General features: G+C 34.9%; 4 protein-coding genes across 9 annotated transcripts in view; 3 read left to right on the forward strand and 1 right to left on the reverse strand.

The window, feature by feature from the left end:
- Positions 1-24,186, reverse strand: part of kuz (zinc-dependent metalloprotease kuz) — a 152,517-nt gene that overhangs the window by 50,517 nt on the left and 77,814 nt on the right. The gene's annotated exons all lie outside the window — the stretch shown is intronic.
- On the forward strand, positions 12,846-14,187 carry LOC135439073 (fibrinogen-like protein 1). Of its 2 annotated transcripts, none has more exons than XM_064697698.1 (3): positions 12,846-12,997; positions 13,059-13,921; positions 13,993-14,187. In XM_064697698.1, exons 1-3 carry the CDS (start codon positions 12,905-12,907, stop codon positions 14,114-14,116), a joined length of 1,080 nt encoding a protein of 359 aa, XP_064553768.1. In that variant the 5' UTR covers positions 12,846-12,904; the 3' UTR covers positions 14,117-14,187. The 2 variants fall into 2 exon arrangements, with proteins under 2 accessions (XP_064553768.1, XP_064553769.1); XM_064697699.1 differs by having other exon boundaries at positions 12,851-12,997; positions 13,064-13,921.
- LOC135438996 (ficolin-2-like) lies at positions 16,509-17,654 on the forward strand. The gene is made up of 2 exons (XM_064697570.1): positions 16,509-17,429; positions 17,488-17,654. The coding sequence occupies exons 1-2, from the start codon at positions 16,549-16,551 to the stop codon at positions 17,591-17,593; spliced, it is 987 nt and encodes a 328-aa protein (XP_064553640.1). The 5' UTR covers positions 16,509-16,548; the 3' UTR covers positions 17,594-17,654.
- On the forward strand, positions 21,082-23,112 carry LOC135439117 (fibrinogen-like protein 1). Its single transcript, XM_064697743.1, has 2 exons — positions 21,082-22,545; positions 22,605-23,112. Exons 1-2 carry the CDS (start codon positions 21,500-21,502, stop codon positions 22,741-22,743), a joined length of 1,185 nt encoding a protein of 394 aa, XP_064553813.1. The 5' UTR covers positions 21,082-21,499; the 3' UTR covers positions 22,744-23,112.

Consider the following 24,186-nt stretch of genomic DNA (forward strand, 5'->3'; position numbering starts at 1 on the left):
TGTTTGCGGCAGATAGCGCAAATTGCAAGAACTTCTGTATACATGTAAACACACACACACATTCAAGGGAATTCTATCAACAGCACGGCAATTGCGATTGTATTGTTTTTTGTGCTATTTTAATTCGTTTTTTTTTGTTTTTTTCATTGAAACTCAATTGTTTGTGTGGCTGTTGAGAAGGGGCAGTCGCAAATAGCGTGGTCTGTTACGAGTTCGAGCCCTATTGAGGAAACACTTTTTTTTTAAATTAATTTTTAGTACTGCTGAAGCAAACGAGCGCGTAGCTCGAGCTGCATTTGGTGTTGGTAGAAGAGGGTTCAGGGTATTCCCTAGTCGGTAGCTCTCGAATAGAGCCTCTTACTTGTTTTATGAGACTTATTGACTATATTTAAAATTCCTGACATCTTTATTAATTGCATTGTGTCATGTTTAGATGCATGTTTTTGTCTTTTATTATATAATGTATATTAATAGTTTGTCATTTGAATAAAAATAAAAGCAAAAAATCGTAAATGGTTTTAAACATTTTACAAGTCATTTACGACATTTTGCGCAGCCAGACAAAAACAGAAGCGAACGAACACAAAACGATTTCAGTAGCCGTGAAAAGTAAATCAGCTTAAATGAAAATAAAAACAACAAAGGAGTTAAAGCCATATGTTGGCAACACAGCAGCAAAAAAAGTAAGGAAGACAGTCAAGAGTGTGGCGGTTAAATGTCCTGTCCTCTGCTCATCAATTTTGGAGAAAATATGAGTGAAAGTAAGTAATAATTATAATAATATTAATAATAATAAAAATAATAATAATAATGAAACTGATATAAATAATATCAATAATAATAATATAATTGGAGAGAAAATTTACGGTTTTGTTTTTTTTTTGGTTTGTGAGGGCGTCGGTGGGCATGGCAAAAATTTTACACTTTTATAAGTTAACTTGAAGTCGGAACTATAGCCTTTTCCTTGTGCGAGTCAAGGGTGTTTTGTAAAACATTTCAGTTGATTCATTTTGCCAAAGATTTTTAAAATGACTTGTAAATAAATGATGTTAATTAAGTACAAATATAAAATGTATTTATATTGCCCATAAATCACATTACGAGTTTTTCCTGGCGGTATAAAGGCCAACTTATTTAAAGCACCTACAAGGATCTTACTGCATTGGCTGTACAATAATCCCCTGCTCTGTCAGTTTAAATCCCAGTTTAGTCTGTTTTTGTAGTGTACACAGTGTATAAAAGAATTGTATTTAACTGAATTGTAGTTTTTATGCCAGCCGCATTCGAATTAAAGCTGAAAAATACTTGTATATCATGTGTGTTATCCTTTTATGTGTATGTCGCACAGATTTGTCCACACTTCGCACTATCCTGTTTGTGTGCTTGTCAGCCAACATATTTCTAGTATTTATGGCAGCTGACGAGGGGCACGAGTATGCTGTGCCCGCCCCCTGCCCGTCAGTGTTCAAGACTTGTTTATGCTTCTTGTTTTGGCTGCTGTGGCTGCGGCTGTGGCTGGTGATGCTGCTGTTTTAGCCAAAAACTCATTTCGATAATGTGTTTTGCAGAGCCCTAAACCGAGGGCCAGCCATACATATTTTCATATTTTTCGTTTTTTCTGTTTACCGCATAGAAATTTGTGATAACAAAATTAGATATCAAAAACTTTGCCAGAGTGCATAAAAAATGAGAAAAGCAATCAGAGGATTATGCGGCGTATGCGTAATGAGTAATGAGTGCTGGCTGCCATAGCGTATGCGTAATATTTTCTGGCGCCCTCCATTACATCACGTTTTCCTGCCTCGAAGCATTTAAAAGCATTTTTCGGTTAACGTTGAGCTTAGTTAATAAGCCGCTCAAGTGTTGCGTGGCTGAGTGTGTGAAATTTGAAAATTGGGTTGCCTGATGGAGTGGCACACATGGTTGGGTGGTTCCTCGTTGCGGGTGGCACCATGCAAATTAGACGGCTGTCTGTGAATTTCCTGTGCAACAGACTGTGCGAGGTTTGGTGCGGCAGCCGGGTTGAGAGCATTTTGCCATTAGGCTCTGGCTGTCAATTTGCATAAACATGACTGAAACTCTGCGAACTTGCTTCAATTTACTTATTAACAACTGACACGAGGTGCAGAAGTTCACATAACATTTCTACAAAATTTACAGAAAATTATCGATTGCTCTCAGAGATCAAAATGGGGGCCTAATAAGGGCACGAGTGAAGCGTAGAGGTTAAGAAAAGGCAGCTTGATAAGCTACTAAAATGTTGTATTAGAGAAATCTCGATATAATTTCCTTATAAATTTGTAAATATTATCTTTAAGAATATTCGATGATATTTAATAGCTTTGATTGCTGCGCACTCAGGTTACTCAATAGTTATGCTTTTTTTAATTTTTATTCAAATTCAGCTTTAAAATAATAAATTTGTTTGACATACTTATTCAAAAAGAGTCTGTATTTAAAATTGTGTTTTTTTTAATGCAGATGAAATCTTAAATGAAATTGAGTTTCTTTCAACTTTTCGTTTCTCAGAATATTTTAAAAGACAAAATTTACATTTTCAGGACGAGTTGATAAGTTTTAAAATACTTGTGCACTGTGAAGAAAATCGTGTACAATCCGATAAATATATATATATATATATATATATATATATATACATATATATATATACGAACACATACGTCAGGCACTATTAGTCTGTGGGGGGCCTATGTCCTTAATACCCAATTGACTTAAAACCAACAAATTGCAGTCTTAATGCCGCTGCAGCAAACTGTTAGCTTTTTGCTTGGGTCACAAATAATTACCATATTAAATTCGCCAGAGTTGAGCAAAACTTTGTCCGACATTGATTGCAAAAATAATCAAGACAAAGTTGACCGCTGCCGCTCCCTTACCCAAAAAAAAGCTGCATATCGAGAGATAACGGCAAAAGGCAGACGAGAGACGCCGAGAGCTCCCAGTCGAAGGCACTATGGCATAAACCAGCCAATAATCTGACAGAACTAAACTCAAACCCCAAACCAAATTGGGTTGGTTGGAGAATGGGGAGGTCGAGGGACAGCTACCAACTGCAGGCAAGTTGGCGACAAAGCCGTTTCAAAATAAGTAAAGCGACACAAGACAGACACTTGGCCAGGGTTGGGGGCAAGAGGCACTCCTCAAAGCAGGCAATAGAAAAGTTTTTGCCTTGTAATGCATTACAAGCAATTTCACTTGCCAGAGCCACAACAGCTCAGACCAGCTAAACTTCGGGGCAAAACTTCAGTTTAAAGCAATGCGAGAGTCAACGAGAAATGTGGCAATGCCACATCCATCAGCACAGCGTTGTATGTGAGTGTGTGTATTACAATAAACTGAAAACAAGTTAAAAAAAAATAAAATAAATAAATAAAATAAAAGCGCTTCGTTTAGTGGGCGTTACATAACTGGGTCAGCAGCGACTAGGCAAGAAGGCTTGCCATGTTATTGTTTAGCCAATTGCAATTGTTAAGGATTTTTGATGGGGCTGCGAGGGGGCCGGGCTGGGCGTAGGTTGTGTCCTGGGCATCACATGTTTATTATATTGAATTTATGTTGTGCTTTGTATGCAAGCGACGTTTCGACTAACCAAATGACAAGCCCAAAACTCAATCCTTGCCGCACCGCACCGCACCGTAGGCCAACAGCCCGAAACCGTAATCCCAGCAGTTAACAAAGCGAATGAAATGGAAATGAAAATGGCGGCAGTTGCAGTTCGGTTCGTGGTTTGCATGTGTGTGTGTGTGTGTGTATCTGTGAGTGTGCGCGTGTGGTTTTCAGTGCGTATTCGCTTTGTCAACGCTTGTTGGGTCTTCTCCCTCAGCAGTTTGGGGCACGTAATAAGGGGCGAAAAGCAACTGATTCTGCTACGCTGCCTGCATATTATGCTTTTTGACCGAGATTTTTCAATTTGCATGAATATGAACAACAGTTATTAACAACAATGCCCAGAAATAGCTGAAAACGAGCACAAAATGTAAAGAGCAACGACAGACACAGATTCCATTTATAATTGTGTCGCTCGAAAAATGCAACCCTTTTAATTACTTTACTTTGAATTAAAAATTTAATTTTTAACAGCAATGGGTTTCACGTACAGCTTTGCATTATGTTAAATTGCTGTGGATAAATGTTATGTAAATGTTTACTTTAAAATAAAACTTAATGTTACGCTCTTGGCGACGTGTTACCAAAATTCTTGCGACGGCTATTTGTTTATCTAAATAAATTAGTTTCGATTAATTCAATTAAAACTTGCCAATTTTATGCTCTAATATATGCCTAAAAGACTGTGTAAATCTAATGTAAATGTAATTGCTGTCAAGCTTCAAATATGTACATATAAGTAAAACTTAATGCTTACTAAAAACTAAAACCAATTCAAAAATTTGCGGCAAGTTCAACAGAAATGCCATTTGAAACAAATTTCTAACAAATGGCTTAACCCGACTATCAGCAAGGACTAGCTGAAGAATTTGTTAAGACGCCTTTAGCTGACCAAATGCAAAATTCCATTTACCAATGCAAGTAAAATAATATAAAAACAAACACTGACATAGACATATATATATGGATTTGTGGAAATCTCAAGCAAATAAACGGAAATAACAGCATTTCATTTAATTTGGCAGAAATTTAAGGCATTTATCTAACAAGTAACGGACACGGTCTTAGGCATCAGAAAGAGCAAATAGCCCGAAAATAGTTGGAAGGCAACGGCCATTGCAGCTGTGAAAACGGCAAAAACAAATATGACAAGGACAACAAGGACGAACACAAGGATAGGAAATGCAACGATGCAAAATGTTGAAATGCCAAAGTTTAAATTGCAATTAACAGAAGCGTTGAGCAACGATATGAACTGAATGTTTGATATTATCCTGCGACATCCTTTTTGCTGGTTCACTTGGTATTTATATAATTTGCCCAGCTGCAGGCCAAAACCAACTGTCTGTACAAACTGTATCCAGGCATATCTGTAATCAATATTTAATGAATTTCTGCTGCCTGGACAGCAATCAGAAATTATTAGACATAATCAACAGCAGGCCAAGCACGAACCAAATTAGTGCTGAGAAATTTGCCTTCATCCACAAGACAAATTAATTAAATTTTTCATACCTTGTGATATTGCAAATTGTAAATTGGAATAAATTGCACATCTAAATAACAATTTATTTTGTTAACGTGTTATTACATTTTAGCATTCAAATGCTATGTGCACAAAATTGTTTAAGTGTTAAAATCAGGAAACAATAGCAATGCCAACACAATTTCAAAATTAGAAATAAGAAATTGTAAATTAATTACAGTGCGTAATTTTAGTAAATTTTAATAAAATTAGGGATTGATAAATATATCTATTTGGTTGATCTATTAATAATAAGTTGCCATTTTTGAAACTATAATATATATAACAAATTTATGGTTTATATGTTGGTTTTTAATTATTAATTATTTTGCTAATGCCAAAAACTATGGTATCTGAGTATTAGAAGCTTCGCCAGCTTAATAACAGGAAAATTAAAATAAAGCTAAGAAAATTAAAAAAAAAAAAAAAAAATGCACTCATATTTTAGATTTAATTTTAAACAATTAAATAGGATTCTGTTATGTCTGCATTCTCGATGATTTCATAATTTTTCTCCCGCTTATCCATAAAAAGGGCAGGAAGATTAAATTGTAAGTGAATAATATATACTACCACATATAAAATATTTGAACTTCGCAACCAGCAAACTTTTAAATATCGCTAACAAAGAACGATAAAAAAGTAGCAATAACACCATTTTTACTAAATGAATAACATATATTTGCATATGTTTTCGATCGGATCATCATTTGAACAAATTATAGAGGCTTAAATCACTTATTAAATTAACAAGAATGGTATTTTAAAATTCTTACCAAAGAAAACAAGAAGTGTACCAGGCAGAGTTGTAAGATCCAGCGTAAGAAGAAAATTTCGTATTCTTGTGTTCAACAAGTGCATCGGTCGCATTGCCAGAATATTCTTCAAGAATTTTCGCAGGCAACCTTTCACCAAATTTACCACTTTCGCCGGCGTTTCCAATTTCCTATCGAGCCACAATGTCTCTTTAAGCACCTCAAACAATCGTAAAATGTTGCAAATAAAGTCATCATAAAAAACACATTCAATCGAAATGATTATGTTGCTGCGGCGCCCACTTGGCCCCGCCCTGCCTTACCCAGCCCAAAGAAGGTCACTCGAGCACACACGCGCATAAACTGTTGTCCCTGGCCAACGTGGCGTATGAGCAATTTTAGTGTGTCAGGATTAGCACATCATCAGCGGCAACGGCGTCTGGGAGACTTCGTCTAAACGAAAATTTCTATTTATGCAAAATATATTTCGCCATCCCAAGACCGAAAGGACCTTTAACCTTTTTTTCGTCTGCATAAATGCGGGTCAGTAGTTGGCAGGCCAAACAAATGGGGGAGTAGAAGATATATAAAGTAAAGTAAAAAGGCACACGAGCAAGTAAAAATAATCATAAATTGTTAACAAAATACACGCCTCTTTTGCCATAGACACGGGCCAGGCCCCAATCCCCATGTCGTTTAAAGCCACTTTAACCCTTTAGAACTGAAGCGTGCGATTTGGGTTTCTGGTTCTGGTTTTCGGTTTTTGTTGCCACCCGTGCACTTTGTTTATTTGTTGGCCGAACAAACCGCAGCGCGGCAACGGGAGGTGGGCGGTGGGTGTGGCACGCCTTCAGCGGGTCAAACAGACACGGTTAGCGACCACATATACACACACACAAACATTTAAGCCCACACACACATCTAAGCTGCGAGTTTAACTTATGGATTATGGGCGTGACTCGTGCAAAATGTTGAGATACCAGAAAAACAATACAGTTGCCTACATTTGGGCGTCAGTAACAACGGCATATAAAAGCCCCACAAGCAGCAACCAAAGGACATTAGCATGCAAGTGTGTACGGGTTGCAAGCAGCTCCTTTATTAACCAACGTCTAATATTTAAGGGATTAATTAAAAAGTGTATATAATATTGTTTTGTTTTTATTTGGCTTAGAATTGGTAAGAAATTTCGAGTATAATGACCGATGGGGTATATTTGGGTCACGCTTTGTCAAATGGTCAAGGCTTAAAAATATGTTATTATTTTTTTTAAATAAAAATAAATAAAAAAAAAATTGTAAAACAAAGCAATTGAAAATTCAATAACAATAATAATATTATATTTATAATATATCATTATATATATTGATATAATATATTATATATATTTTAATATAATATTTATATATAATATATATTGAATCGACTTCTTCTTTTTAATATAATAACAAAATTAAGTATTTTAAGTATTAAGTTTTAATAACTTTCAGTTTGTTAAGTATCAACGCTGACTTGATGTTTTAAAAAAAAAAATAACTAAAAAATCCCTGATAATAAATATAATTTTGTAAGGTTATTTCACGATAAAAAGTTCATATCATTTTTCAAAGTTAAAACGTAAATTCCTTATTGCAGTTTCTACTTTGTCCTCAAATAGCTTTCTTTATACATTTATAAAGTTCCGTTTGATCATTTAGCCCCTTTGATCAAATATACTTAGCAAATCTATTTTTCAAAACTAACACATTGAATTTTTAACCATATCACACAATGTCCGCAATGCCTAATGCATTTTTGCCGCTTTCCGCATTTCACAAGCATGCAGCAGTCCTTGCCCCAAAAATAACTTAATCAATATTTCAATTTGGCAACCCAAAAAAAGAGAAAACTAAAAACAAGCAGAAATAAAAGGAATAGGGAAACTTGTGCAGCCAAATGCTAACTAGTCAAGCAATTAGTGCTGGTTAGGTTACTTTTTGGCTGGGTCGGTCCCGCGTCCATAATTGTTACGCGCGGCCCACATCCGGAGTGGTGGCACGCCCTCTCGCCCGCCTCTCTACACAACAACAACCTGCAGTACTCAGCGCCCAATTACTGCCACACCAGTTGTTATTGTCTTTCGTGTGTGTCAGTGTGTGTGCGTGTGGGTGTGTGTGTGTGTGTGTGTGTAGCCCCTGGAGTCCATTGTCTAGGAGCACTTTCTGCAAAAAAAGCCAACTCATCGGAGCGCTGTCCATTCGATTGGTCGCTTCCATTGCAGCTCCATTGATTACGGAAATAACGTAACGCTAAAATCAAACTAATCAGTTGAATGATTGGCGTTTCGCCCAGCGTCCGACGTTGACAGCGCATACACAATGGTGCACATTGATCGGCTGCCCCAAGCAGCCCCTTCGCGCACTCGCTCACAGGACCTTTCAAATGATTATCCCTCTTTTTTTTTAAGTTGCGTCCCTCACTGGGTTTTCATCCAACTTTGCTACCTTTTCTTTTATGCTGCGCTATTCGGGAACCCTCGTCCTCTTTCTCCCTGCTCACCGTTTGCCGTTAAGTTCTTTTGTGTCCAGTGCTGTTAACGAGTTTTTCTCGCTGAGCTCGGGCGCTCATTAAATGTGTGTAAGCCGTCCTTTTCGAGCTGGTTCTCGACTCGGCTCTGGTCGACATTTAAATTACTTTATAGCTGCCTTCATTTAGTTTATAAAACGCCGATTTGCTTGGCCACTTTTCAGCAACGTTTTTCCTTTCCTTCTTTTTTGTTCCTGACAAGCTCTCTTTTAATTTATATTTTCTATTTTCCTTTATAGGCACAATTTTCTGGCCACTTTTAATTTGTCGCAATTTGAACTTGCTTGGCGTTAATTATACGCCATGTTGATGAGTGCTTTTTTCCCCTTTCTAATTAATTTGTTTAATATTTCTATTTCTATTCACACTCAAGAGAATGTATACAAGAAAATGTACAGTGCTATAGAAATATGCATCGGACAACATTTGTACAAATATGTGTATAAAGAAGAATTCCTCAATAACTTCTGTGTTCATGATCCGATTCCTATACAATTTTCAGATCTCGAAAATGTCACTCATAATTAAGTGTATACTAAAAGCAATGTACATATGTACCTTCTATTTGTGGAAAGGGGAACAAGTTAAAGAAGAAAAGTAAGCACACTTCATTTGCATAAGGCATTTCAGGACTTTAATATTTCGAACTATTAATTAAACACAACTGGATGCATCTTATTCAAACATGTGCAAGCAAATTGAATGCATTATTGTCTAAAATACACCTGAATACTGGAGCAACATTTATAATGAGCTACAAGCCAAGAGAAACGACTGTATTTCTAATCAGTGCGAATGTAGACAAAAAGTTTTCCTTGAGAATAGTCAAACAACAAAAGCTTTTTGTGTGTAAGGAAATTATTATGATGTTTGTTAATTTCAATGAAATGCAGTAGGTAGATAGTTAGATAGATAAATAAATGGATGTATGTTATGTAGTTAGTTGTATTGACAATGTTCGCACAGGCAGCACAACATCGATCACAGGCAGTCAAGCAAATACTTGAGGCAACCATGCCTGATATTTACCTTATTTATTATATATTAATAATGTTTGATATCATAATGGTCTTGTGAAATGCTCTACTTGGCAAATAATATACATTCGATTGAACAAAACTAAGATTTATGTAGTAGGCACAGGCATGGGTGAGCGGGAGCGGGCTCTGGACCGCATTTGGTTGGGCAAATTAATAGGCAATAAATAGGTTGTAATTCCACCAAATGGAAATTGTGCGGACTCCAATTCCAACAGTGGCCGAAATCAATATTTACCCAAGAGACATTAAGTGGGAAATGGAATTTATGTGTATTTACTTGCTTGCGAAATACGAAACGCTAAAATATACAAAATATGTGCATTGATTAAAAAGTAGAAACCAAAGTGAGAATATTCAAACGAATATCTTTGGACACTTTTCATTCATTTTCTCTGTTCCGTTCCAGAGCACAAGGCAAATCAACAACAAACAATTGACTTTTGTTTAAAACGGAGCGGCAAGGAACAGGGCAAAAGTTGTTTGGGACTTTTGGAAATTTGGGTTACATTTAAGTGGCACAAAAGCAAAAAGTTCTTGTGGCAGCATCTACAGCTCCTTGGATGGAAGTGGCAGCTGTTGCAAAACTATTTAATAGTTGCACGTTGCAACATTTGTAAGCCGAACCGAACCAAAAAGCAGCAGCTTCAACTACTTGCAACAACTATGTTGCAGCAGCAACAATGTGACATGCAACAAATGTTCAGAGCGAAAATCACATCTCCAAAAAAGCCAGAAATGCCTTTCAATCACAGACTCTGAAGGCATGCAAACTATGCCAAAAAGGAGCTGCAGCTGCTTTAGTCAAGCAAATTCCAGCAATTGGAACTGGTACGCAAAAAAAATTCCAACAAAAATATTAAAAATGACTGAAATATTCACTCAGCAGTAAACAGGCAACTAAAAATGAGCTAGAAACAAGAAAATAACTAAAAAACTTTTCTCAATTTTCATTTTTTTATTTTATTTTATTTATTTCTGAAATAAACAACAAAATGACAGAGCAGCAGCAACAACTGCAAACGATGCACATGAATAAAGTTTCAAATGTGCCCGGGCAGGCGAAAAGTTTTGTTTATTTTACTCAACTATTGTGCGCAATGTTTGTATTTTTATTTCTCTCACACCCGCTACCACCCCCACTTTGTATTGTTCGGCATAGTTGTAGCAGGACAGTGTTGAACAACGCCAGTTATTCAGAATAACTGGGTCGTAGCTAGTAAGCGAAATGTCCACTAAGGGTAAGACGACATGAAACTGTTGTCAACATATAAAATCAGAATATACATATATGGAAAGTTAATTTAAGTCAGTTGATTCCATTTTTTGTCCTGGTTTATACTTAAGTTAGCTACGCTTTGAAATTGTCAGTCTTAAAAGACACGTCGATATTTAATATAAAATCTTTAGATTTTCATAATCCGGAAGGTTTAAGAAATTATTTAAAACAAAATATATTTTTTCTTAATTATGTTTTGGTATTCCAACTTAAGTTAAGTTCTGTTAAATTGACTTTTATCTGTTATTGCATCTGTTCTGTTAAGTTTACAGTCCCTGTTGTTATGAAATTGCGTTAGCTTCTGTTGATTAATTCCATTATTATTAATAATATTTATTTCTTTACTTATTAATAACAAAACGAGTGCCAACGTAAGTATGTATAAAATAAAATAGTAAAATATAGTACATTTCGATTAGCAAGTAAAATTATCCCTGATACGATTTCCTTTAAGATGTAAGATATCGAATGATAACTATTTTTTCAATACAATTCATTTGACTAGAAAATTTAAATAACTTGTACAAGAATAAGAAACAAGCCTCTTGAACCTACTTGAGAAATAACCAGGTGGAAAAGTCTCACACTCACACGCCGCACACGCACACATAGAGAGAGTAATGTATGCAGATGGAAAATGAGAAAAGTTGTCACCCGCATTGGGTGGATTGTTGGCTGTCATCATTGTCTGAAATAGAGTTTTCAACTGCATTCAAAATGCAAAAAATATTTCTGCACATGGCTCGCAAAGCAACTCCCAATTTTGTGCAGTGATAGCAATCAAAAAGTATCAACAGCTGCACAGTAAAAGTTAATTTATATGTTTGTTGTTGTTGTTGTTCTTGTTGGCCAGAAGGTTGTTTTGTGGGTTGCTGATGACAATTCAAGCGCGTTGCCAAACTGTCAAAACGATTGCAAAAATCTGCCGCACAATTGAACTGTAAAACTTTGCTAATTGCTTGCCCGACTTGCGGCTGGATGAAACTGAAATATTGCAAACGCATAAATAAGAGTAAAAAAGAACTAAATAAAATAAATATACGAAACTAATGGGAGCAGTTATATAAATGCTGCATTCTCTACCACCTCCTCCCATCCGTCAATCTCTTTTACGCTGAACATCCATTTATAATGAACTTTAAATAACATGAAATATTTAATACATTTTTTTCGTTTCGTTTCCTTGCAGCCTCGCCCAATGTTCAAAATGGTGCCTGTGGAAAAAAATATGTGGCAAATAATTGAAGGGCATTTTTTCTAGGACAAACGGAATGGCATTCCATGTGGGTCATTGTGTGGTGTTACATGATATGTTAAATAAAATTCAACCACGTTTGCGTAATTTCGTTCCCGTTGACAGCCATATTTTAAGCTTCCAAAAAGTAGGCTTTGTAAAATGTATATATTAACGTTATATTTCTATATTTATCTATGGAATAGACTGTTGATAACTAGAAATTATTCTAGCTTAATATCTGTTTTTATTATCACAATTGAAACTACCAACTCCGAAATATAGTGGACATTTTGTATAGTCAGCATCAACTAAGTTGACTATAATTACAAATACATTTACCATAAAATGTTTATTTATTATCATAAATGTATACGTTATTTAAATCTTATATTTATGGGCTAAATATTGGATATGCTTTTTTCATAATTTTTATGATATTTTGAACGTACCTTTTTTCAGCGAAAAATAATATAAATATATAATAATAATACACTATATATATGTATATATATATTGTGTTATATATATATATATATATATATATATATATATATATATATTATAATATATTTATCTTATGTAACGTAATAATAAACTGGTCCAATATGTCTGTTAGTGTTAATTTAGCATATGGACGATATTTTTTTGACTGTAAAACTTTAGAAAATTGGTTGTTGCAAACACTAAAATGCGTCAGTCTACCGACAAACAAGAAAATTAATAAATGCGAGTGTAGAAATTAACAGCTGCGTGAAATTGGAAAAATATCATCTGTTTGTGTATGATAAAATCTAAAATGGAATTCATTTGCCAACTTTCAGCCAAGTCAGATTTAGTTTTGAGCTAAGGGTTGACGGTTGAAACAGAATTCTTTCGAAAATGAAAAGCTTTATAAGCTATTGCCTTGTATTAATCATTGCTGTGCTCAAGAAGTCGGATTGTGAAAATAATCCATCTGCGGTTAACAATGAAGTACGAAAAAAATAATTAAATGTATTTAATATAAATAAAATAACGATTTTTTTTTATAAAGAAAAGCTCCTGGAACAAAGATTTGGAACAAAAATGCTCAACATTCTGTCTGGGTACGGTACAACCCGTCCTTGAGCACTCGATTCGTATACAGATGAAGGAAGAAGAGCTGTGGGAAAAATATTCAAATACGCAAATAAGAGTTGGAGTTTGCGAGCAAACGGTTGAGCAAATCGAGTTGCAGTTAGCACAACAGCTTCTCAGGACTGAATGGTACGAGAATGAGACTCGATCTAGAGACCATACGATTGAGTTGCAGGATACGTTTATCGATAAACTGCGGTTGGAAATTAACAGCTTAAGTTACCCAGACACTCAACTGAATGAGAAACTGGCTGAGTATAAAGTAAAGCTAGAAGGATCAAAATCATCGAGTTGTATAGGTAAATTAACCGATATTTACGAGATAAAAGTGCCTGGCATCGACTCATTTCCGGTGCCCTGTGACTCGAGTTTGGCCGATTCCGGTTGGACTGTCATACAGAGGCGTCAGGATGGAAGCGTTGACTTTAACCGAAACTGGGAGAATTATCGTCATGGATTTGGTGAATTGCATGGGGAGTTTTTCATTGGGCTTGAAAAGTTGCACCTTATTACCAAGTCGCAAAAACACGAGCTATATATATACCTTGAGGACTTTGAAAATGAACAACGTTATGCCCGATACAGTCAGTTTATGATTGGCAGCGAGAAAACTGGTTTTAAATTAACCTCGCTCGGTTCATATTCTGGAGACGCTGGCGATGCAATGAAATGGCAAAGAAACATGAGGTTCTCAACTTCTGATTCGGATAATGACAACAACATGAAAAATTGCGCTTCAAAATGGAAATCTGGCTGGTGGTTTGACGACTGTTTTGTTACGTAAATATTTAAAATTATTAAATTAAAAATAAAAATAAATAATAATAATATTTAAATGTTCTCACTTTCAGTAATCTAAATGGACTATTCACTACAAACGCAGCTGATTTATCTGAACCTGGAATTAAGTGGAACACATGGCATTATAAATCTCTGAAATTTGTTCAAATGATGATAAGACCAAAAATGAATTGATAAGGCTGAAAACAATAAGCCAACAAATTATTATTACAACATATGTATATAGGTGCGATATATTAAGAAAAGTTATTCCTTTCGTATCACTTGGGGTTTGTACTAGCAAAGGAACTCTGCTAGATATTTGCATAACAAAGCATAACAATAAGCCTTGAGTGCAGCTACCTGCTCAGAATGCCATGGTAAATGACTGTGAATACATGTCACGATTGTTGTTAGTTTACCGAGGAGCTCGGGCGAATCGGGCGTTTCAGCACAGAGCCATAAAATTAATATAAAAGTGCACAGCACTGACCTGCATTCCAGCTAAATGTGTAAAGTAAGTCGAAACTTCAATGGAGTCGCAACGGAAATAAACAAAATTGGTTGCAGCTTAAGAAAAGCAGGGGGAATAGTTAGAGCTAGGGCAAGTGATTGAAGGCAGCCATAAGCCAAAGCGTATAGAAAGACTTTTTTTTAGAAAACAAGTAATCCAACTTAGACATGAAAACAAACAAAACCAAGGAACAAGTTTTACCCGCTCCGTACTACCGCTTGCATTCGAACGACCGCTTATAGGTAAACAAAGCCCCAAGTGGAAAAGTAGTTGGCGACGCACGAACAACAGCACCCACATGGAGACGATGAGACGACAACAACAACAACAACAACAACAACAACAACAACGACAACGTCATTGGCAAAGCAAAGAGCAGTGTTCCTTGTAATTAATACCCTAGACACTATACTAAACAGTACAGAACGAAACTTTTTATAGAATTCGTAAATTAAAAAAAAATATATAAGTTTGCAATACGACTACTACAATTTTTTTTTTATTTTCTAAATTTTTATATTTATTTTAAATAGTCTAATTATTATAGCAAAAAATTGAAAATGAACAAAAGAAAAATAATAATTGTAATAAAATTAATCTCCTCACATGCACAATATAAAATTTCATTCTTATTTTTGAGTATTTCATAAATTAGAAGTTATATTAAATAAAAAAGATTGGAGCAATTCATCCAATATTAAGCGAAGTCGCACAAAATACAAAAGAAAGAATATGTTACATACAACATCAGACAACCAAAAAGCTCCACTTAGAGCGTATTAGGAAATAGCATGAAAATGGAAAATATAAGACAACTTGACGTCGACTTCATTTCATGATTAAGTTACCCATATCGATTTCCTTTCAACAGACTTTATGATGATGAAAATGGAAGCCGCAGGAACTGAGCCTGCGGTTGTCAAGCAATCCAAAAGCCAGACCCCACCATGTGCAGCTGATTCCCGGAGTCGACTGACTCACTGACTCAACGAGCCGGCGCCATCGTCGCTCCATTGAAAACAATAGCAACCGTCTAAGCCCAAAGAAAGGTTGCAAAACATGAATAAATTGTGCCGGGAATGTAATTGTCGGGTAGCATCTTGGGTTTGCTGCTCCCCGTCACACAAGTTGGGTAAACAAATAAAGAAAGCCACACAAGAGCTGAGTTCAATGGCACAGTGGGGCAAAACTTTTGCATTAATGATGTGATAATTTAGGTTTAAAGTAGCTGCTTAACACGGCAGACAAAGTAACTACTTTAATAGTTAAGTATAGCAATTTAAGGTATATCAACAATAGTGTTTAATTTTATTTCTCTTTAAAATTAAATTCGTCATCATCTTTGACAATTATTTTACAACAGTCAGTTTATATATTAATTTAAGTATACATATTTAAGTAGTCAAATATATATTCAGTAGTCTGCATTTTATTATTATTTGTTTACATATTTTACTTGCTGAGCTCAGTTAAACCAACTTGGTGATGATTCTACCGAAAGCAAACAATAATATCAATATTTTTTGTACTGTAACGTAATCATGCATATGCATATATATCAGCATTGCATATATTTAAAGCATATAAACTACATATAAAAATGGGATCTGCCACTTCATGGCCAAGATCCAAGCGGCGAAATATGCAGCGTATTTAGTAATCCGACCAGAAGTGAGAGTCCTTTTCTAGTAATGTACATAGCAGGCCAGCCAATGCGTGCATTAACATACACATATGTATGCTGAATTACATAGCCGTCCGATAGTTAAAGTTATTTTTATATTTTTCATTTAAGTTATTCTCAAAACCAACGGCGAACAAATTACAGTAGTTTTTTGTAATATTGGTATATATTATGCGAACAATAAACGATGAAATCAATTACTTTCCCACTTTAAAATATGGTACGTGCGATAGCTGAAAATATATGAGTTTACTCATATCAGTAAGCTTTTAAATATTAGAGAAGCACGAGCAAGAAACTGAGCAGCTCAAATACATGTACACATGTGTATAAACACAAGGCATCGTGTGAGTGGTTCGCGCTGAAACAGATTCAGTCTTCTGTTGAACTTGACTGTGTAAAGATTGCAATCGGGTATTTTCAATAAGCATGTCTTCAGAAGTAAACGTTATTTTAATAGCGTGCTTGATTATTTGGGTATTAAATTCAGAAAATATTCAGAAAAAACAGGAGGCGCCAGAGAGTGAAATTCCCAATATGCCGAAGGTAAAATCCAGGGAAGATTTTATAAAAGAAATGGAAGAAAGCTGGTCGGCATATTTTGTGAATAAAATAAAGCCCACACTTGAACAAACAATGAACATACAAAGTTTACACCAGCAGATTATGGAGCAAGAGGAAATGTTAATAACATATCAGAAACTATTAGGAGCGATGCAAACCAATTTAAGTGTTTGTGAAGTAAACAACAAGGCTAAAGAATTGATCATTGATCAACTACTATCTAGAATGTTGCTAAGCGATACAAATAAAGTGGATAAATCATTTAAGTCAAGTTGTATTGGTAAATTGACCGAAATTTACGAGTTGGAAGTGCCTGGCATCGACTCATTTCTGGTGCCCTGTGACTCCACTTTGGCTGGTTCCGGTTGGACCGTCATACAGAGGCGTCTGGATGGAAGCGTTAATTTTAACCGAAACTGGGCAGAATATCGTCAGGGATTTGGTAATCTGGATGGAGAATTTTTTATCGGTCTTGAGAAACTGCATTTAATGACCAAGTCACAGAAACACGAGCTATATATACATCTTGAGGATTTTGAAAATCAGCATCATAATGCCCGATACAGTGAGTTTCTGATAGATGACGAGGCTACATCGTATATGTTAAGGATTCTTGGAGAATATTCTGGCAATGCTGGCGATTGGTTGACCCAGCACAACAACACCATATTCTCAACTCCAGACATGGATAACGAGTGCGCCATGCTCTACGAATCTGGCTGGTGGTATCATAATTGTTCTCTTTGGTAAGCTTTTCATATATTTAACGATTTTCTAATACATCAACTTTTTTAAAATTTGTAGTAACCTGAATGGATTATATACTACGAATGAAGATCAACCTGGTATAACATGGTATTCACTTTCAGTTAAATTTGTTCAAATGATGATTCGACCAAAAGAAATTTAACTAAGATCTAAAATTTTGCAAAATTGTTCAAAAATTATTTAAATAAACGATCATTATTAAACATTTTTCTTTTATTTTTTTTAACATTGAGCAATTTATAAACAAAGCTGCAGCAGTCTAGCTGCATTCGAGCACAAGTGTCATACTGCGTGACAGACAAACAAGCCGCAGCAGGGAACACATTCAAGCCTGTCCGACACTCCCTTCCACACGCCAGACACATAATGTAGGGAATGAGATGACGCACGGTCAGATAGCCCTAGCGACAGACCGTGCCACTGTCAGGCTATAAGTCCGAGTATATTTCATATTGGAACTCATGGCGTCGTTTCATATTCCTATTTACAATATATGCCATAAGCTCACATATACACACACACACACACAGCTCGCATTGTTGGTTTTTGTTAGTTTGCTGCTTTTGAGGGCACAACTGCCCTGAAAATGTGGCATGTATACGAATCCATATGCACAGATCAATATAAATTTGTATATGTGGAATGTGTTTTTTTTTTCAAGACAGCACATAAATTCATAATGTCAAAATGGATGCCACTAGCAGCAACAAAGCCGCGTCGAAATTTAACACATAAATTTGTAATTTATATTTGCAATATTTGTACGCTATGCCCGGGGCTTGGCATCAAGCAAATTACAGAGCGAAATTCTATGAAAAAAATTATAGTGAGATAATATAAACAATCAAATATATTTATAAAAATTGAAAAAGCTACTCTTTTTTAATTAAGCTAGCGCTCGAACGATTTGAAAAGTTTAAAAGCTACTCAAATGCAAACTACAACTAAATTTAGTTATTTACGGTACATAATTATTACGCTGTACCTGTATATATTGTACTTTTAGTTTACTATTTTAATTTCAAAATATATTTCATTTTAAATCGCTGGTGTATCAAATAAAATATAAGTATTTAATAGCATAAATTCCTAGATTTTGAGAAGCAACTATTAATGATTTTGTATTTATTTACTTAGAAACATGACCAAATATATGTCTCTCTAGCTCGCTCTCTGTCTCGATTGTAGGGAATTTAAATCAGATCATAGTTGATAGGAACTGATTTCGAATTTTTACTATAAAAGTGGATATATAAGAACATTTTTTATTTTTCTTTGCGTTTATTCAATTAGGGAGCAGAACCTTGTTCAAATAATAAATAATTAATGTGATCTCCGATTAAAATTAGTTTGCGTGAACAGATGGTTGTTTGCCTCGTTCTTTACCAATTGGGGATATACTTTAAATGCATTTCGTGCCTTTTTAAAGCTGGGAAAATGTGCACTTCAAAGAGCTGTGTGCATATCGAAAAGTTAAACACACAATTTTTGTATATAAAGGCATATAAATAAATAACATACTAGCGAAACCAAACCCCAGACAGGATTCGACCCTCTTTCTCTCTACTTTGAGGTGAGCATGCAAAATGAAATCAATTATTTATGCATTCATTTTGTAGCTCTTTTATATTGATTTAATTGCCACACAGCATCTGCAAGAGTCGGTGTGAGTAATTAAATAATAATTTTTGCTCGTATGTATTTGTATACCCTGACAGATTGCTGTTTGCCCGCCCGTTTGTCTTTTGGGACTTGATTATGATGTCCTTTAAATGAATGGCTTTTTGGCCATCGATCAGATCGCAAGTCCGTCGTTCCTCATTCCCTTTTACTCCATTTTGTTTACCCACTGACGGCCCCAAGAGTTCTTTTGAATATTTAGTGCTTTTGTGTAACCAATTCGATTTGTTTTAAATACTTTTTCAATGTTTATTGGATTTAAATAAAGACTATGTCAACAACAGAATGTTAATCTAGAAATAATTATGTGATTTCCTTGAGAGACAGGTTAATAGTGCTGAAATGAGCTTTCAGCTAGAAAAGAGCCCTAATTCATGATTTTAAACATAGACATAATAAATCAAAACCAAATTCAAAATGTTTAATGTTTAAATGTTTAATCAAATGTTTATATTCACCATACACTACATTGCAAGAATATGATCAATTTCTATTCCAGTAAGGATCGAAAAGCTTACCTATAAAGAAAGCGAAGAAAATGTGTGAATATTAATTAAACATATTAATACAAAGTAATAAATTATTAAAATCAATTTAAAATTAATGTTTTCTTAGGCTCTATGCATGTGATTATAAACTTTCAGAACGTTACCACTAAATTCATTTTTGTTGTAGTTTTTCGTATATATATAATTAAATATTTATTTATTTAAAAATATACACTCCTGGATATATACATCTACAATTTTTACAATCATGTTATTCAATTTTTCTAACATGTATAAGTTATGTTTCTTAAATCTCCATTTATAAAACTGTTTATCCTGACTGACTGACTAACACACTGACTGATTGATTGGTGAGCAACGCACAGCCCATACCGAAAGAGCTAGGAAATTGCAATTTTCACAGTAGTTGTGATGTGATGAAGGTGCATGATAAGACCGGGATTCGGGAAATTTCATTCGCAAGTGTGGAAAAATCGCGAAAAACTTTTGTATGAAACTTTTTTATTAATCATCCTCAAAATCATTATCAAAGATCTTTGTGTCATTTGATAAGTTCATGGACGGCAAATGGGATTCAAAGGTTAAATTAAAGAAAGTTTATTCTTCAGCTTCAAGATTCTCACCGCAAGACAAACCGTTTATTCCATCACTTAAATAGGTTGCTAAAGTGAAAAATATTTTTGAATGAGCTTTCGATGGTTGTTAATATTTTTTACTGCGTATTATAAAAATAATTTGATTAATATATCATTAATTATATTATTTACATTATATACTATTTATTATAAATTATTAATTAATGATTATGTTAAAAGGGAAAACGTAAGAAGTTTCATGGTTAACATTCGAATAAATTATTATAAAGAATAAATGTATTTTGCATATTTTTTAACATTTTTAATTCTGACAAAAAAAAATATTGTTTAAAAAAATGATTTTTATTATAAATTTGGAACTAACAAGGACAATAATTAATTTAAAAAATATCAAATATATATATATTTTCAGGTCACATAAGCTTTAAGAGCGAAAAAATATATGGTAGCTGCTTGTCATTGAAATGCTCTCCGCATTTCTACTGATAACACAAAGAACTCTTCTTGCCTGAAGATACTAAAATCTGTTTTCTTTGTTCGATTCGCAAATAGGTCTCAGTCAGATTATAATTTTTACTGATAATTCCCGGAATTACAAAAATTTGTTTTCTTTGTTCGAATCGCAAGCAGGTCTCAGTCAGTTTATAATTTCTAACGCTGTGCAACGGTTGCAAATCTCAAATTAATTATCTAAAGATGGGAATATATTTTAAACTATGGGCAATTTTATTAATGCCCATACAAGTTCAATCAAATGGAGTATCGACAAATGACTCGGTTGGTGTCTCAAATGTAATGTCAATTATTTAGATTCTAATTTAAAGTTAAACGCAGTGCACAAGGGATTCGAGAGAGAAGGATTCGGAGTGCGGAACCTACTGCTATAAAGTGGTTAAACCGCTTCTTAGCTACGCAGTCTCTATACGTGCAAAGGAAGAACAATTCGCAGAGTTAGAGAGTAAAATCAATGAGCAAAAGGCGACTGTATTTTATTTGAGGGAAACAATCCGGCAAAAGGATCTTCAACTGACTCAACAAATCGAACTGACCGCCTTGTATAAGATCTATAATGCAGTGTTAGAGAAACAACTCGTCTCCAATGATGTTCTTATAAATAATCTGCAATCCAAAGTTAAATCGGCAGATTCCCAAATCAACGAACAAGATAAAGAACTAAAAAAATCGCTATCGAAGCATGAAAATAATGAATTAAATGTTGCCAAGATCAAAAAACTTGAATCGAAACTCTCAGAGTGTAATGCGATGAGCGAAACAATCAGGCAAAAGGACCTTCAACTGACCCAACAAATCGAATTGACCGCCTCGTATAAGAGCAATATTGTACAGCTGGAGAAACAACTCGTCTCAAATGATGTTCTTATAAATAATCTGCAATCCAAAGTTAAATCGGCAGACTCCCAAATCAACGAACAAGATAAAGAACTAAAAAAATCGCTATTGAAGCACGAAAATAATGAATTAAATGTTGCCAAGATCAAACAACTTGAATCGAAGCTCTCAGAGTGTAATGCGATGAGCGAAACAATCAGGCAAAAGGACCTTCAACTGACCCAACAAATCGAATTGACCGCCTCGTATAAGAGCAACATTACACAGCTGGAGGAACAACTCGTCTCAAATGATGTTCTTATAAATAATCTGCAATCCAAAGTTAAATCGGCAGATTCCCATATCAATGAAAAAGATAAAGAATTAAAGATATCAAGATCTAAGCATGAAGATAATGAATCTAATGTTGCCAAGATCAAACAACTTGAATCGAAACTCTCAGAGTTCAAAGCGATGTCTATAATCCCTAACTGCCTAGGAAAACCAAGTGATGTGTATGCGATAAAGGTACCCGATATGTATCCATTCTCCGTGTCCTGTGACTCGAAGCTCGCCGGTTCCGGGTGGATCGTTATTCAACGCCGTATCCACGGCAGTGTGAGCTTTAACCGAGGCTGGGATGAGTACAAGGCAGGTTTTGGGGATTTGCGAGGCGAGTTCTTTATCGGACTCGAGAAACTCCATAAACTGACCCAATCGCAACCTCACGAATTATATATATCTCTGAAGGACTTTCAAAATGAAACCCGTTATGTCCGATACAGTAACTTTGTTATTGGCAACGAGACAGAGGTGTATAAGATTAAAATGCTTGGAGATTTTACAGGAAATACTGGTGATTCCTTCAAGTATCATTTACACAACAATTTCTCAACACCAGATCGGGATAATGATGGGGATACGGGTAACTGTGCTCTTAGTTTCCAGTCTGGATGGTGGTTTACTAAATGTTATAACAGGTAAGCAAACTGTTTATGTTAAGACCAGTTTTACCTTTCATCTTTTTTTTTAATTTTAGCAATCTAAATGGACCGTATACCTCGAAAGGTGGACTAGGTACACCGAGAATTTCTTGGAATAGTTGGCACCTGAAGCCACTGAAATTTACCCAAATGATGATCAAGCCGAAGTCTTCTTCGTTCATTAATACTCACTAATGTTTTTTGAAAACTGTTTTTTTAATTGGAATCCTCTTTTTATTTTTAAAAATTATATTATTTTGATAAATTTTATTATATTAATCGCATTAAATTAATAAGTCTAGACTTGAGACCCCAAACGAAAAGCAAAATTTAAATAATATGCAAAATCATGTGTCAAAGGTATTTCTCTGATAGCTCGTCCGGCTGCTGCTCCATTGACTTCTTGAACACCGATTAGAATTTTAAAAATGCAAAATGCGAGATTTCTTTGTTGAGATTACGCTTTACTAACGTTAGTTTATAATCAACTAATTTGGGCGACAGTTTTAAATCTTAGTTTAACTATAAAATGTAAAAATTATTCGTGGTAATGAAATGTTCGGTTAGTTTTTTCGTGTTGAAAAAGTTTTTAAAAGATATAAAGATAATTCAAATTATACACCAAAATTTCTCAACACCAGATCGGGATAATGATATTGATGTGGCAAACTGTGCTCTTATTTTCGAGTCTGGATGGTTTACCAAATGTTATCACTGGTAAGCATACAGTTTATGTTTAAACCAGTTTTACCTATCATCTTTTTTTTTTGTAATTTTAGCAATCTAAATGGACTGTATACCTCGAACCGTTATGGAATAGCTGGAAAAAAATTGCTTGGAATGATTGGTAAATAATTAGAGCTAGAGTCACCAAACTTCATTTTATAGCTATCGCCACTTCCCCGCTACCACTACCACGCTATAATTCATGTTAGTAAACCAACTTGTATTGCCTATCTAATTAAGCCACAATTTAAATGCAATTGTCATTTTAAGAATACACGAATATTTTATAGTACAATATGATCTACTACTCAAAATTTCAACAAGATCGGTTAAGAAACACGAAAGAAAATGTGTTTTGGCCTGCAAACACGTGCAGCAGCAAGCGCAAATTCCAAGAATTTCTGTATACATGTACACACACACACACATTCATGCGCGTCTTCCTTGATTTCTATCAACAGCATTGCAGTTGCGATTGTTTTCTTTTCTGTGCTGCTATTTCAATTGGTCTTTTTCTCACTGAGACTCAATTATTGGTGTGGCTGTTGAGTAGAGGCGGCGGCAAATAGTGCAGTTTATAGCGAGTTCGAACCCTGCCAAGGGAACTTTTTTTTTTATTAATTAATATTTATTATTACTAAAGCAAACGAGTGCGTAGCGCGAACTGCATTTGGTGTTGGAATAAGAGGGTTCAGGGTATCCCCTAGTCGGGAGCTCCCGACTAGAACCTCTTAGTTGTTTTTAATTAATTTTAGTTTGAATGGGGTTCGTTGTTCGTGTTCATCTGTTCAGTTTGATTCGGTCCGTTGAAGCGTTCGATGCTCGTTGCATTACGTTGCTTGCTATTAACCCCGGATGACAATGCATGATTTGGGAGAAATATTGGCTAACTATTAGATATCGGAAATCAGA

The sequence above is a fragment of the Drosophila montana genome, unplaced genomic scaffold, assembly GCF_035044405.1.
Source record: "Drosophila montana isolate Dmon_TW-CO22-7 unplaced genomic scaffold, ASM3504440v1 contig_402_1, whole genome shotgun sequence".
NCBI classification, from domain to species: domain Eukaryota; kingdom Metazoa; phylum Arthropoda; class Insecta; order Diptera; family Drosophilidae; genus Drosophila; species Drosophila montana.

Excerpts from the sequence above, each read along its gene's own strand:
- LOC135439073 (XM_064697698.1), top strand. The coding sequence starts at position 12,905 with ATGAAAAGCTTTATAAGCTATTGCCTTGTATTAATCATTGCTGTGCTC. Across the intron at positions 12,998-13,058 it reads CATCTGCGGTTAACAATGAA|AAAAGCTCCTGGAACAAAGA; the intron begins GTACGAAAAAAA and ends TTTTTTATAAAG. Across the intron at positions 13,922-13,992 it reads TTTGACGACTGTTTTGTTAC|TAATCTAAATGGACTATTCA; the intron begins GTAAATATTTAA and ends TCTCACTTTCAG.
- LOC135438996 (XM_064697570.1), top strand. The coding sequence starts at position 16,549 with ATGTCTTCAGAAGTAAACGTTATTTTAATAGCGTGCTTGATTATTTGG. Across the intron at positions 17,430-17,487 it reads TATCATAATTGTTCTCTTTG|TAACCTGAATGGATTATATA; the intron begins GTAAGCTTTTCA and ends TAAAATTTGTAG.
- LOC135439117 (XM_064697743.1), top strand. The coding sequence starts at position 21,500 with ATGAGCGAAACAATCAGGCAAAAGGACCTTCAACTGACCCAACAAATC. Across the intron at positions 22,546-22,604 it reads TTTACTAAATGTTATAACAG|CAATCTAAATGGACCGTATA; the intron begins GTAAGCAAACTG and ends TTTTAATTTTAG.